At 34.7% G+C, this 15,353-nt stretch overlaps 1 protein-coding gene across 3 annotated transcripts in view; it reads left to right on the top strand.

The window, feature by feature from the left end:
* Positions 1 to 15,036, top strand: part of CFAP69 (cilia and flagella associated protein 69) — a 59,196-nt gene extending 44,160 nt beyond the window's left edge. For all 3 annotated transcript variants that reach the window (XM_043463414.1, XM_043463416.1, XM_043463415.1), the window contains 8 exons: positions 2,615 to 2,696; positions 6,771 to 6,963; positions 7,959 to 8,096; positions 8,666 to 8,742; positions 10,220 to 10,417; positions 12,135 to 12,221; positions 13,512 to 13,616; positions 14,107 to 15,036. In XM_043463414.1, the coding sequence (XP_043319349.1) occupies positions 2,615 to 2,696; positions 6,771 to 6,963; positions 7,959 to 8,096; positions 8,666 to 8,742; positions 10,220 to 10,417; positions 12,135 to 12,221; positions 13,512 to 13,616; positions 14,107 to 14,277 (1,051 nt within the window). In that variant the 3' untranslated portion in view covers positions 14,278 to 15,036. The remainder of the gene's footprint in view (positions 1 to 2,614; positions 2,697 to 6,770; positions 6,964 to 7,958; positions 8,097 to 8,665; positions 8,743 to 10,219; positions 10,418 to 12,134; positions 12,222 to 13,511; positions 13,617 to 14,106) is intronic.
* The last annotated feature ends 317 nt before the right edge of the window (positions 15,037 to 15,353 follow it).

Genomic DNA, 15,353 nt, shown 5'->3' on the forward strand with positions numbered 1-15,353 from the left:
CTCGGATGAATTTTACTTTCCATAGGATAAAGTAACTAGATTTACCCCCTGGAAATTCTCTCGTTTTATACAGTTGGAATACTCAACTCTCTTCCAGATAGACATGGGCAATGGGCTAATCAACTATCTGGTTTCTTTTTTACTACAGAGAAGAGAAGGATATAGTGATAACATGATAACCTGATCTTTAGTTTCAACAGCAAAGTCTTATTGACCAAAGTGCTGTATTAAGCATAGTAAAAAGTTCAGACGTGAATATTGAGTACCATTCTTGCTATATGCCAATACATTGGGATTCAGTGGTTACTGCGGAAAATGATTTGATGTTTTATCCCTTTTTTATTTGATATCTCATAATTATACTAAGATAAAGATAAATGGCTTTATCTTTGTATTTTACTAGAGCACAACTTCAAATACCTTTGTATAATAGATTAGTAATAAATAAGTTGGACATGAGTTTCAGCAAACTGGGAGATAATAAAGGACAGAGAAGCCTGGTGTGCTGCAGTTCTTGGAGACGCAGAGTTGGACACAACTTAGAGACTGAACAACAGTAACAACAAAGTTCAGTGTTTAATTGGTAATAAAAGCCATCAGATCTTTTTCCTTTTCTTAGAAACTTAAATGGGAGAAGTTCTCATCTATTCCTTTGCATCATGAAAGGACTTTAAATATTATCAAACACTTTTAGTTCTATTGAGATATCATATTTCTCCTTCATTCTGTTTACATGAATCATCACATTGTATTTCTTGAATAAGCCTGACCTGGTTATGGTGTATTATTTCTTTTTTTTTTTAATGTTGCTAGATTAAATTAGCAAATATTTTTAGATTTGGGGGAAAGAATATCATGTTAATGTTAAGTTTAATATTTCTTTTTTATTAATATTCCCTGAATGGTTTTGGAATCTAGTTTGACCTCAGAAAACAAGTTTGGAAGTATTCCTTCATTTTATTTTCTCTAGAAAGAGTTTGCATAAGATTGTTTTTATGTCTTTCTTAAGTAATTCATGGAATTCACCAATTAAGTTGTCTATGCCTGGAGTTTTCTTTGTAGAAAGATTCTAAAGTATAGGTTTCATTTCTTTAATGTGTATATATCTGTTAAGATTTTCTACTCATGCATAGGTTCTGATGTCTTTTTATAGGGACTTAGTTATTTTGTCTAAATGTTTGTTATTTCCTGCTATGTGAGTGTTTATAATATCCTCTTAGTATTTCTAATGTCTGCAGGATATAAAGTGATGCCTTCTTTTCCTTTCTTGGTATTAGTCATTTCTGCCTTCTCTCTTTTTTCTTGATGGGTTTCACCAGGGTTGATCAATATTGATATTATTAGTATTTTTAAAGAATCAATTTGTGTGCATCATTGTTTCTATATTATTTTGTTTTTCTATTTAATTAATTTTGTGGAATTTTTTTTCATTCAATTTTATCTTTTCTATTTCTTGAGATAGATGCTAGGATCATAGATTTTTCAACTATTCTTCTGCTCTAAAATATCCATCTAAGGCTGTAAATTCACCTGTAAAGCCAACGAGTTTCCATATTCTCTTATCATTAAATTCAAACTGTTTTCCAGTTTTCATTGTGATTTTCTTTTCAATCTTTGGAAAATTTAGAAGTATATTATTTAATTTCTGAACAGAGAAGGATGTTCTATTTTTTTTTCTGTTATTATTACAATAATGCTATGAATTAAAGAGGCAAAAGACGCCATGATCGGCATGAGAGAGTTACTGCCTCAAAAGTGGGAACAAAATAAGTGTGATTCATACCCATAGGTGGTAAAACTTGAAAGCACATGAGTGAAAGAGGCCAAGCTGATGGCCTTTATGTACCAACCCTCACAACCACCACCACACACAACCACCATTGCAAACAGCCAGCAGAAACAGGTCTCTCTTTTTTTTTCCAAGAGGGAGCCATGTTAAATAATTATCATATTATTGTTGAATCATAGATAAATAAATAAATACCATGTTAAAGAGAAAAGAGATTTAGATTGACCCCAGCAGGCTTGCCATTCCTGGGAAGACTAGAGGGAGATTGGGCTCAATTTACCACTACCACCAGCAGTGGCTTGTTCAGCCCATGTCTATTGCAACCCAGGAAGACAGTGAAAGGAGCCCTGGCAACAACTTCAGTCCCTCACTCCATGTGAGCTGCACAGGTTTAGACCTGTGCTGCAGGCACTTCAGCAAATAATCTCATGCCAAGATAAGATGTAATTAAAAACAATAAATAAAGCAAGTATTTCAGGTATGCCAGCACTGTAAAAGACAGTAAATGAATAAAGCTTGAAGAAATAGCTAATAGAGCAACCAGAGGAGACCTTTAGGAATAATTAATATTGGGAAAACAAAGGAGAATATTGCATCACAGAAAATAGGCAGTAATGAAAAACAATTGAGATTAGTTTTTAAATAGTTGAAATTAAACTACACTGGAAAAGTCTCTTCAAATTTCAGTTTTTAAGCAAAGAAATAAACTGATTTGAGAGAATGAAGAAAAATATTCTTTGAAAAGATATTTTTGATAGAAATAAACTCACAAATTGAATTTAACAATAAAGCCTTGTTAAGTTATTACCTTCCTTTTTATTTAAGGTGCTGCATTTTGGGATGTTACCCCTCAGAGGATTACTTTCTTGAAAAAGAAGGCATTTTTCTCCTTTTAGATTTATTAGCAGTAAGTATAATAACTGTTTAACAAAAATTAAATATGTCTTTATTAGCTCTTTCCAAACTGAGTATCACAAAACACTACCCTGTGATTAAGTGTGCCCCCAAATAGTGTTTAAATGTTTGTTTTAAACAAAAATCCCTCCTGGAGTTCCATAATGTGCATTGGCATAATAAAGAGTCTGAAAATTCCTTCAGTGAAGAAATTGGTTTACTTAGATGAATGTTCCCAAACACATGACAGCAGGGAATTTGTTTTATGTGGATTTTTCCCCACAAAATTAAAGAAACAGCTACACTACTTCAAAATCAATAATCATTTACTAATAACCTCTAGCTTTACAAACAAGGAAAGATCAACATTAAAAAAAAAACAACCGTATGATTTGTAGGTAATGTGAAGACTCTAGTGTGTCATAGAACGATCCAGAAAGGCAGATGAGAAGAATGGCAAAGACTCATTTATCCTTAGAGTAATCCCCTCCTAGCCTCAATTTTAAGTGGGTCCATAGTTAAGATGATATAAAAGAAAAGATATACTTTTGTTTCAGTAAAACTCTCAGAGATATTCTCATGCAGAGTTCTAGGTATGTCACTGCCTGTGATTGCCACCATTCTTGATATTATTAACAGAATAACGAACCTACTTTAACTTAGCAAAGATACTAAAGTTATTTGTGTCCTTTCAGCTCTCTGAAAGAAAATTAGTTGACACTAGAGATGAGAGCAAGCACACAGCACACACATCTCTCTGAAAAAAAAAAATTAGCTGACACTAGAGATCATAGCAAGCTCATTAGATATAAAACACTCCAAACAAAAAATAAGTAAATAATAATTATAAAAATAAAAATAACCCACCTTGAATGAGTCATAAGCAGAAGCCCTTTGAAAGTTCAGAAAATTGAGCATAATAGAGGATGTATGCATAGCTCTACTTAGGCAGTCCTAAATGACATATATCTCACCATGTTTCTCTGACTAGAGTATATCTAGAAACACATGGTCAGTGTCAGGGAATTCTCAAAGCTACAGAATTAATTTGGCATATCTTCCTGGAATGTGGCTTCTACTTAATATTTGGAAGTGAGGAATGATATTATGCACATATATATATATATAAAGTAATTAAATTTTATTTTAACATTATATAGAAGACTTAAAAGACATTTCTTACTTGTATTCATTCTCCTTCACCATTAGGGTTTCTGGATGGAAAGACATGAAGACTGGTAGGAGAAGCCATATAGCACAGTGATTGTGAGCACAAACTGGAATCAGTCTAATTGAGGCCTCTGGGAGTTGTTAGCTGTGTAACTTTGACAAATTATTTAACATCTCTGTCACCAATTTTTCATCTATAAAATAGAGATAACAGTATTATCTACCTCATGCACTGTTGCTAGGATTGTATGAGTAATTATGCACATGTGTGTATACATATACATGCAGTGGTTTGAATAGTTCCTGACATATTTTTGCTGTGTTTTCTTGAATGTAATTATTAGATTGTCCTTAATGTGGATTAAACCAACCAAGCTAATTATAAATTAAAAATAATCTTTAATGAAGTTTCTATATAAACTTCAACCATTGACATTTGCTTCCCTCCTAAAAGTGAAGTATGTGGCAGTAGTTTTAGTTGTTAAGTCATATCTGACTCTTGTGACTCCATGGACTGTAGCCCACCAGGCTCCTCTGTCCATGAGATTTCCCAGGCAAGATTACTGGTGTGGGTTACTATTTTCTTCTCCAGAGAATCTTCCCAATCCAGGGATCAAACCCATGTCTCCTACATTGCAAGCAGATTCTTTACTGCTGAGCCATCAGGGATTCCCAAAGTGAAGTAGAGGAATAAAAAACTCACTTGATTGAGGATTGTGCTTAATACAATCTGTTAAAATATTTATTCAGTGTGTAATAATAATTGCTCATAAAGGTTAAATATTACTGAGAATTTACCATGTGACAGTGTGTGTGTTTGTTAGTCGCTCAGATATGTCTGATTCTTTGCAACCCCATGGACTGTAGCCCTCCAGGCTCCTCTGTCCATGAAATTCTCCAGGCAAGAATACTGGAATGGGTTGCCATGCCCTTCTCCAGGGGATCTTTCCAACCCAAAGACTGAACCCAGGTCTCCTGCATTGCAGGCAGATTCTTTACTGTCTGAGCAGCCTCATATAACTCAGGCGTGCGTGTGTGCCAAGTTGCTTCAATTGTGTCTGACTCTTTGCGACCCTGTGGGCTGTAGCCCTCCCGTCTGCTCTTGTCCATGGGATTCTCCAGGCAAGAATACTGGAGTGGGTTACCATGCCCTCCTCCAGAGGATCTTCCCAACCCAGTGATTGAACCCGTGTCTCCTGTAGCTCCTGCACTGCAGGAGGACTCTTCACTGCTGAACCACCAGGGAAACCCCATTTAAGTTATAATAACTCTCTAAAGCAGGTAATATTATCCATAATTTAATCAAACAGGAAACTGATAATGTTTATAATTCAGACAACAGGTTATATGTTTCTTTTGCCATATTCTATTATCAGTACACTGTAAGAGTTTCTCAACCAAAAATGAAGCCATGACTGTGTGGACACCTTTGCTCTATTTGGACTTCTCACAAGCTGGAATCAAGATTGCTGGGAGAAATATCAATAATCTCAGATATGCAGATGACACCACCCTTATGGCAGAAAGTGAAGAGGAATGAAAAAGCCTCTTGATGAAAGTGAAAGAGGAGAGTGAAAAAATTGGCTTAGCTCAACATTCAGAAAACTAAGATCATGGCATCTGGTCTCATCACTTCATGGGAAATAGATGGGGAAACAGTGGAAACAGTGTCAGACTTTATTTTGGGGGGCTCCAAAATCACTGCAGGTGGTGATTGCAGCCATAAAATTAAAAGACGCTTACTCCTTGGAAGGAAAGTTATGACTAACCTAGATAGCATATTAAAAAGCAAAGACATTACTTTGCCAACAAAAGTCCGTCTAGTCAAGGCTATGGTTCTTCCAATGGTCATGTATGGATGTGAGAGTTGGACTGTGAAGAAAGGTGAGCACCGAAGAATTGATGCTTTTGAATTGTGATGTTGGAGAAGACTCTTGAGAGTCCCTTGGACTGCAAGGAGATCCAACCAGTCCATCCTAAAGCAGATCAGTCCTGGGTGTTCATTGGAAGGACTAATGCTGAAGCTGAAACTCCAATACTTTGGCCACCTCATGCGAAGAGTCGACTCACTGGAAAAGACCCTGATGCTGGGAGGGATTAGGGGCAGGAGGAGAAGGGGACGACAGAGGATGAGATGGTTGGATGGCATCACCGACTCAATGGACATGTGTTTGAGTAAACTCCGGGAGTTTGTGATGGACAGGGAGGCCTGGTGTGCTGTGATTCATGGGGTCGCAAAGAGTCGGACATGACTGAACGACTGAACTGAACTGAACTGATACCTAAATTTTAGTTTGCTGAAAACTATTTGTAGAAAAACAGGAAATATGCTTAATAAGATAATTTTTCTTAAGCGCTGATATACTCTTTAATGGTTGCTGAGTTTCAAACTACAAAATTATACTTCATTTTGATTTATTTTCACATGTGACTGCCACTTAGAGTTACCATCAGTTAGTCTCTTAATAACAATGAGGTTACAGCGAGGATGTCTTAAACTTTAATAAACCAGGTAAATTGTAAAGATCCTATAATTGCCGTCTGTGTATAGCACAAATGACCTTGCTCCACTTAATTTCAATATTTCTTTTTCCTATTCAGCTAAATCAATGACATTTTGGTTCATGATGTGTTTATGACTTCATCAGAATTATATTCAATCTTTTTATTTCTATTTTTTAAAAGTCCCTATTGTTTGAAAATGAACTCATTACAATGGTATCTATTTTAACAGGAGATGGTCACAGATCATACTTAGAGTCTTAATTTTATAAGGCAATCATTTAGGAAAAAACCTACTGATTAACACAAATATTTCTCTTTTTAAAGACAATAATTCTTAAAATTTTTATTTTTTTATTTAAAAATATTTATTTATTTATTGCAACATTTTTCTTTTTCTGTTTCCTTGCAAAAGTTGAACCAAAAAAAATTCTGCAATCTAATACTTGGAATAATGGTTGAATTTTGTGATAATCCCAAAACTGCGGCTCATGTCAATGCTTGGCGAGGGAAGAAGGACCAGACAGCTGCTAGTCTTTTAATTAAATTGTGGAGAAAGGAAGAAAAAGAACTAGGAGTAAAACGTGATAAATATGGGAAGATTGTTGGTAAGTGTATTTGTAACTGTTTGTAGAAATAATTAGATCCGTATTTTTAAGAAGAGACATTAGGAAAGTATGGGGACTTCTACCTCTTTGTTTGAAGTTCTTTTCACAGGGGTCTGCAGAAGTTGCTATCATAAATTATGAATGATTGAAAGAAAACTGAGTAAATTAGTAGCAGGTTCATGTTTTTATAGAATATTTTCAGGAAATGGTATTTGATTGTATTCTTTAACTTGAAAAAAAAAACTTAACAGGACTTCCTAAAGAACTTTCTTTGGGTTATCTGCTTTTGTAAGCATATTCAGTAATATTTCATTTACTAATAAAATTTGAGATATAAGTAGAGCGCTTAAGAACAGTTTTTATAATATTTTGTACATTTCTGTTGATTCTCATTTATAGTTTACTTTTTATGTAAAGGAGGAAACTTTTCTAAATAAAAATAAACTGATGGTCTATAGTGCTATATTACGTTTTCTAAACCTCTTATGATTCTTATCACAATTTCATATGTTAGTATTGTTTATTTTTAAGTGAAAATACTTCCCCTTTAACTCCTGGTAATTTCTCTCTTCAATCCATTTTTATTGTATTCTAACTTCTAACCCATAACATCATAAAATAGTTTTTATATTTATACGATAACATATAGAAACCAAAAGCAAACAGGAGATTAAATCATTGTTAAACTGACATGTTCAGTTTCTAGATCTCAAAATTAGAAAAGTTTTTTATGTGAAAGTTTCACTTCTAAAAAGGTAATTTTGTGAAATTTTTATACTTTACATAAATAGTAAAAAAATTAAAATTTTCCAACAGAATGGGGAAAAATTGCTAATTACTTATGTTTTTAAAAGAGAAATCATGTATCAGGCAGTACTGTATGCTGTTACAATATTTTTGTATATTTTATGATGTCTAAACTAAAATCTTAAAATTGTTAATTTACTACAATTTTTATCTGTCCTCTCTATATTTTTATGATATCCAATGATTAGATACAAAGAAACCTCTATTTACTAGTTTCCAAGAAGAGCAAAAAATCATACCACTGCCTGCTAACTGCCCAACTGTTGCAGTTATGGATGTTGCTGAGAATATCAGAGCAAAAATTTATGCTGTGTTGGGTAAACTAGGTAAGAAGTCAAATTCTAAAGTGCCTCTCTTTCTTTGCTGAGTGTTGTGAATTGATTTCACTTTGGAGTCCATTTTTCAAACATGATGAAAAAAAGTCCCTTTATATAGACAAATGCATATTCCATTGTTATCACAATGCACCAGCTGCCCCCTTGAGCTCTGGATTTGGGGGAAGGCATCAGTATTTTTTAAGCTCCCCAGGCAATTCCAGAGTACAGTCAGGATCAAAGACAGTTAGTTTATAGATGATTAGACTTAAATACTAGAATTCTGAATCACCTGAGGACTTAACTTCGCTTCTTATTAAGAAAAAAGTCCTCACTCTTCAGACTATAAAAGTACAGTATCATGGTCTGACCACAGCACAGAAAGTGTTCCTCTTTTAATGACTACCTGAGGATGACCTGGCAGAGGTTTGTTACAGAAGGAAGTCAGAAGTTTACAGAAGTAACATTTTCATGAATCAGGATGAAATCAAAAGGAATCATTTGCATTTTTATGATAGATATATGCCTTTTAGAATTACTTGCTCAGTTAAAGTAATTCTCTCTTTATAAACTTTGTTTAGATTTTGAAAATTTACCTGGCTTATCTGCTGAAGATTTTGTCACTCTATGTATCATACATAGATATCTTGATTTTAAAGTGAGTATCTTCTTAGCCTTGTTATTAAAATCTAGTATGCAAGTCATCAGTTGGGAAAGATCTATTCATATTTGTGAGCAATAATCCACATACTATGTAGCTTTTATTTTTCATTTTACATCTGATACTATTCAAGGAGCATACAATTAATTGATTGGGTATTTCCATGGGATAAGATTTCATCCAACTTTTAGTTTATAAAGGAAGATAAACATTACTGACATAGAAGCCTAACAGAATCTTTAAAATATAATTTCTTCTCTTTAAGAGGGTATTTAGAGCTAGAATTGGGACTTCCCTGGTGGTCCAGTGGTTAAGAATCTACCTGTCAATGCAAGGGGCACAGGTTCGATCCCTGGTCCGGGAAGATCCCACATGCCACAGGGCAACTAAGCCCGATGCCGCAACTACTGAGCCTGTGCTCTAGAGTGAGCCTGTGCTTTGCAACAGGAGAAGCCACTGCAATGATAAGCCTGTGCACGGCAATGAAGAGTAGCCCTAGCTCTTAGCAACTAGAGAAAGCCCACACGCAGCAACGAAGACTCAGTGCAGTCAAAAATTTAAAAAATTATTTTTTAAAAAAAGAGCTAGAATTGAATGAATTATTACTTATTAAAATAAATTATTAATACTTATTAAAGTATTGTTTTATCATTACATTATTCAATTGTCAAATATCAACTAATAGTCCTGGGTTGCTTACTTTGCTGGTTATATACTTTTTGGTAAATAAATGCCTTTGAACTTTTAGGAAAGCCTTTTCAAGTAAACATTCTCTTCTAATATTAGTACTATGTATTGAATGCTGTAAATGAAGAAATCTCTATTTAAAAAGGGAAAACAAAGCTTAATTTTACCCATATCCTGGATGCATATCTTTTTCCTCTAAATTTAAACATACTCAAATGCAGTAATTTCCATATATCCCAGTATATGAGGTGGAGCTACAGCATGATGAAATCAACATGTTAAGAGTTTTAGGTCAAGTATTACCTTAGGCAGAAGATGAGGGACAAGGCCCTATTTCTCAGGTGACTAGGTACCAAGATTCCAGAAATCTCCATCTTCACTGTTCTACAAATTCATCTTGACTCAGCCTTCAAATAGGGCTTTAGGAAGGAAAACATCAGTACTTCAGGAGGATGAGAGTAAAGCAACAATTTGTGCAGCTGTGAAAACAGTGACTATAAAGGAGAGAGCAGTGATGATGGCAATGAACTACACTTAGATAGTAGAGCCTTCTCTGTGAATACTTATCATTGAAAAACATTAGGTAAGTGATTCCTGAATATTCAAATGTAACTGTTGCCCCAGATCATTCCCAATGCCACTTACTCCCAAAGAGTAAGTTAGGAAAAGCTGGTTCAGTGTTAACTTTGGAATGATCACTCAAATACATTTTAGGTTACCTAAATATGTATCATTTATTTTTGGTTAATTTAACTTTTTAAAACTTTTTAAAACTTTGCTATAACAGATTGGAGAAATATGGAATGAAATATATGAAGAAATAAAATTAGAAAAGCTAAGACCAGTCACCACAGACAAAAAAATTTTGGAATCTATTACAGCAGCATCAGAAAATATTGGGAAGATGGTTGTTTCTCTGCAAAGTGAGATGATTGAAAGCCAAGCACGCCAAGATGTGCAAAATGAACAAAAAGTATATGCAAAAGTAAGCCAAAATAATTTCAGCGTATAAACTAGTTTAAATTATCCCTAACGTGTATTTGCCTTACTTGTGAATGCTTCAGCACTTAAGAGTCATTTTGTGATTTTCTTTTATAGTTATTTTCTGTGTCTTTGTATAGACTGAAAGAAAACATGGAGTGAATAGCTTGAAATTCAACTACTGTACTCAATGTTGGCCTATGACATTATAATTTTATTTCTAAAGGCTTACATTTCCATTTTTGAAATGTCAGAGTTTCAAAAATTGTGGTCTGTTTAAGTGCACACATTTAGAAAATTCCGACAAACGGTGTATCTCTGTGACTATAGGTTTAACCTCAACGAGAAAGTCGGCCCTTGTCCCTCACTCTGTGACAGGTCCTCATTAGCATGCCAACCACAGGCACATCTCCTCACCTCAGTGCCAGATCACATGCTGTGAGCCCTCTGTAAATGCGCTCTCTGACTTTAGCTAGTCAGAAAAAGCCTGTTGGGAAAATATAAGCCATTTTTTCCCAAAGCTTTACACAGGTGAGAAACAACACATCTGAAGTTTTTGAGCAAATAGATTAAGTGACTAAGTGAACTTGTCCACCAATGCTGAGATGATATAGACTCCCCATTGCTGCTTGGTGATCCTTTATGACTAAAGTTAAATATTTAGACCTCTTTAAGGTGGGGTCGCACAGAGTCGGACACGACCGAAGTGACTTAGCAGTAGCAGTAGCAGCAAGGTGATTTCCAAAAGTGTTTTTCTATTGCCTGATCTTTTCACTTATACTATTAAATGTTTATATCTTCAGTCTAGTGGAACTTAGCATCCACCTATAAATTCTGATCCATCTTAGATACCTCCCTTCTTAAAACTTTTATTTGTTGGAGAGTTTTTATTGCAAGGATGCTGCCATTTAAGCCATTCCTTTGATCTTTAGTGGAGTACCCCTGTTGGAAGTTCTGCTTTCTCATTAGTTCTATTGAGTGGCAGTATTCTGCTGTGTGGACTAGCTATTGCTGATTTGCTGATTATCATTGATTTGTTATCATGGCTCTGACCCCACTTATTTTTTAGCAGTTGTTTAATTAAATACTCTTAGGTTCATAACTTAAGCTTGATAATATACTACATACCAACCAACGGCATGTGTTTTCTGATTATATATTTAGTGGAGAGTCTGTTGAGAACCATAGTCTTTGTAGTTTGTCAGTAGTATTTCCCTAGACTGTAACTCCACAACAAACTCAGCACTCACAAAATTGCTTATCTTGCTGAAGTCATAAATTAGAAGACGCTCCACCAATATAATCTTGCCTAAACTATTATCAGTGGCAGCAGAAATCTCTTTATTTTCTCCTGTGAATTTGCTGTTGGGTCATTTATGTAACTTGCTCTGGATTATACTTTGTTTTTGCAAGTAACACTTATTTAAAACAGTCTTGCTGAGAATGATTATTGTTATTCTCATATTTTATATTTTTATAACAACAGTTTTTCATTACATTTCATGGGAAGCAGTTCAAACCTTGGCTATATAGTGAGGAAAGGATTTTTTTTTTTCCTTTTAAGACTTTAGTTATTTAAGTTGTTAAACTCTAATCTTTTTGCTAGTTGGCCTTAAAATTTACGTTGGCAAAAACTAGCTCTTTCTTCAAAATGGAGGTATTCAAGCCCTTTGGTATCGTTTCATAGAAACTGGAACTCTTAATTATCTTTCTCATTTCAGATACAAGCCACACACAAGCAAAGAGAATTGGCTAATAAATCATGGGAAAATTTCTTGGCCAGAACATCAAATGCTAAAACTTTAAAGGTAGGATTTTTTAAATATTATGATATCCACAACAAACAGAATTTTTCAGGGAAATATTCATTCACCTTTTTCTGTTGATCTTTCTGTGGGATACAAACACTGTTGATCCTCATTTGCAGTTTAGGATGATAACTCAAACTAAGCATTTTTCACAGTTTCAGAAGATACCACTCTGAGTTTCATTTGGCTTAGCAGGGTGAAACAAGGATGGTGTTCCTGGTTTGCATAAAAGAGATGAGAGTTAGTCAGGAATAAGCAGAGGTGTGCTCCTGCTTTTCATTCTGAGCCTTCTTATTCACTGATCCTTTCTGTAAGAAGCAGAGAGAAGGACACAAAAAACAACTGTCCATATTGCCCTCTCGATCAAGGATGTTTTCCCTGTGGCCACCACAAGAAACATTAAAGCTTAAATAGGAATTTGAGATAAACACCCCTTCAGGAAAATGTGATAACCCGCTTCAGCAATAAGCTTGAAAGTAATCTAAAAAGTTTATAATGCTAATTGTTCACTTTAAATATGTAAGAACACCATAGAGTTCCAAAATCTTATTACTTTTTTCCAACTTTTCCATTTGTGCTTGGGATACACTTTTACATAATGTTATAATTTTTCCTCTAAATATGAAATCATAAAATGATATATTAGCCCATGAAAATAGTGGAACCATATTAAGATAGCAAAACCAAAATTAAGAACAAGCTTATTCAAGATACCATGTCTCCCCCTTCTCATGAAAAGTTCTTCCCAATGTTATTTACAAAATAGCCCCATAACTACCTGTACTCTTAAGGAAGAGTTTATGAAAACCCTTCCACACAGATCAGTTGTTACCTAGGATTTCACCTGTTCCAGTGCCTCAACTATTGAATGTGAAGGTAGCTACAGCAAATTATATAGTTTGCATTATTCTGAATTCTTGAAACATTTAAGTGTACTGGATTAGTATTTGTACAAAATAATTTGAAAACATGCTTCATCTATTGTAAATTTAGTAGTTTATTCAACCATGTGCAAAAAATTGAGCCTGATTTCCTTAGGAACTACTTTATCCCTTGGTCATATAGTGCCAGTACCTCTGGAAATCTCAGTAACATTTTTAGTTGTTTCCTGCAATGTGCAAAGGATATAACTTCCTAATAACTATTTTCTTAGCCCAAGTGAATAAATGCTGGATCTAGTGCTAATAAATTATAAACCAGATACAAATATATTTTGTATACTTCTTTGTAAGTACCATAGTTAATGCTTTAATAACAATTTTATTTTCTTTCTAATTTAAAAATCTTCAGAAAGCAAAAAGACTTCAAGAGAAAGCTATTGAATCCTCTAGATATGGTGAAAGACCACCAAATGCAATATTTCACAGGACAGATATTAAAGGCCTTAACGCAACAGTAAGAATTTTTTTCTCCATAACTTTTCTTAATAGATATTGAATATCTTAAATAATGTTATTTCCATGAAGTTCTGTCTCATACTTTTTCTCTTTGCTGTTAAAATGTCAAGTAGTTAAGGCATGTTTATCCCTGCCCTTACCTAGTGCTGGTTTAGACCAGACCCAGCCCTCCAGGATTCCCAAGAAACTGCTGTAAACACTGGTCAAAGTAGGGCTCTACATCTCATTGACAGGAAGCGTGCAGTGCCTCCTTTGCTTGGCAAATAGATCCATGCCATATGCCAGTGTTCTTGGTGTCCTCTTCTGGAAATAATTTGGCCCTGATTGCAAAGGCCCCAAAGCCCTGATTTTTCCATTATTACACACTGCCTCCTAGTTACTATGTGCATTTTGTGTCTTTTCCAAAGTTAGCTAAAGGATGAATAGATTTCCCTCTTAGTGAAAATTTTTATAAATGGACTCTTAAATGTTTAATTTTGCTTTTATAGGTGCCCTCTGGTGGGGTAGTAACAGTGGAAAGCACTCCTGCCCGATTAGTGGGAGGACCTCTGGCTGATACAGATATTGCTCTTAAGAAACTGCCTATTCGAGGAGGAGCCTTACAGAGGGTGAAAGCAGTAAAAACTGTGGATGAGCCAAAGAAGAGTGAGCCCACATAAAATACTCTAAAGGATTTTTGAAATAAATTCCACTTATAATTTTTAGCTAAATATCCTTATATATAAATGTAAAGCAACCATTTTAGAGTAAATATTTTAGTAAAATACTATTAAAAATAAAAGTAAGGGCATATAATGTATTTTTATTGAAAATATCAACATATACTTTGAGAAAAGTTGTCATCAATTTCTTTCTAAAGATTACAGTTCTCTTAACTGAAAATTGTAAAACATATTGTATCAGTTAAGACTCTTTCAACTGATATGAGCAGCTCCAACTGGTTTGAGCCAAAACGCAAAAGCAAATAAAAACACAACAAAAATCAAATATAAAACTAATTAAAACTACAGGTATTGTTGGATCCAGGAACTGAAACTCTGTGAGTAGGCTCTTCTCTTTTCCTAGAAGCTCCTGAATTATATTCTCCCAGGTTGATATCCAGTAGGAAAGAGTGCATGCCTACCTCTCAACACTCTCTGCAACTGTCTCTGCATCTTGGGACATCTGATTGGCCACATGCCCACTCCTGAACCATTATGACCTTAGCCAGATCTGAGAACTGCTTACACCCAGAGCCTGAAGGAGGCCAGTCCCATCTAAAGCATATGGGTGGAGTGGGGAATCAGGATAAGTACATAAGTTGTTATAAATATATATAAGTATGGGCAGCAAAAATTTTGCAGCAAATATGCTGGTCAAAGTAAAAGTTCTTCTCCTATAAAAACCAAATGTTAGTTATAAGCTAAACAATAAAAATTTTAAAAAAAGATTTTTTAAAAAATTTATTTATATTTAATTGGAGGAAAATTGCTTTACAATGTTGTGTTGTTGTTCAGTCGCTCAGTCATGTCTGATTCTCTGTGACCCCATGGACTGCAGCACACCAGGCTTCCCTGTGCTTCACTATCTCACAGAGTTTGCTCTAACTCATGTCCATGGAGTCAGTGATGCCAACCAACCATCTCATCCTCTGTCACCTCCTTCTTCTCTTGCCCTCAGTCATTCCCAGCATCAGGGTCTTTTCCAATGAGTCAGCTTTTCACATCAGATGGCCAAACTATTGGAGCTTCAGCTC

Source organism: Cervus canadensis, chromosome 3, assembly GCF_019320065.1.
Source record: "Cervus canadensis isolate Bull #8, Minnesota chromosome 3, ASM1932006v1, whole genome shotgun sequence".
Taxonomy (NCBI): Eukaryota; Metazoa; Chordata; class Mammalia; order Artiodactyla; family Cervidae; genus Cervus; species Cervus canadensis.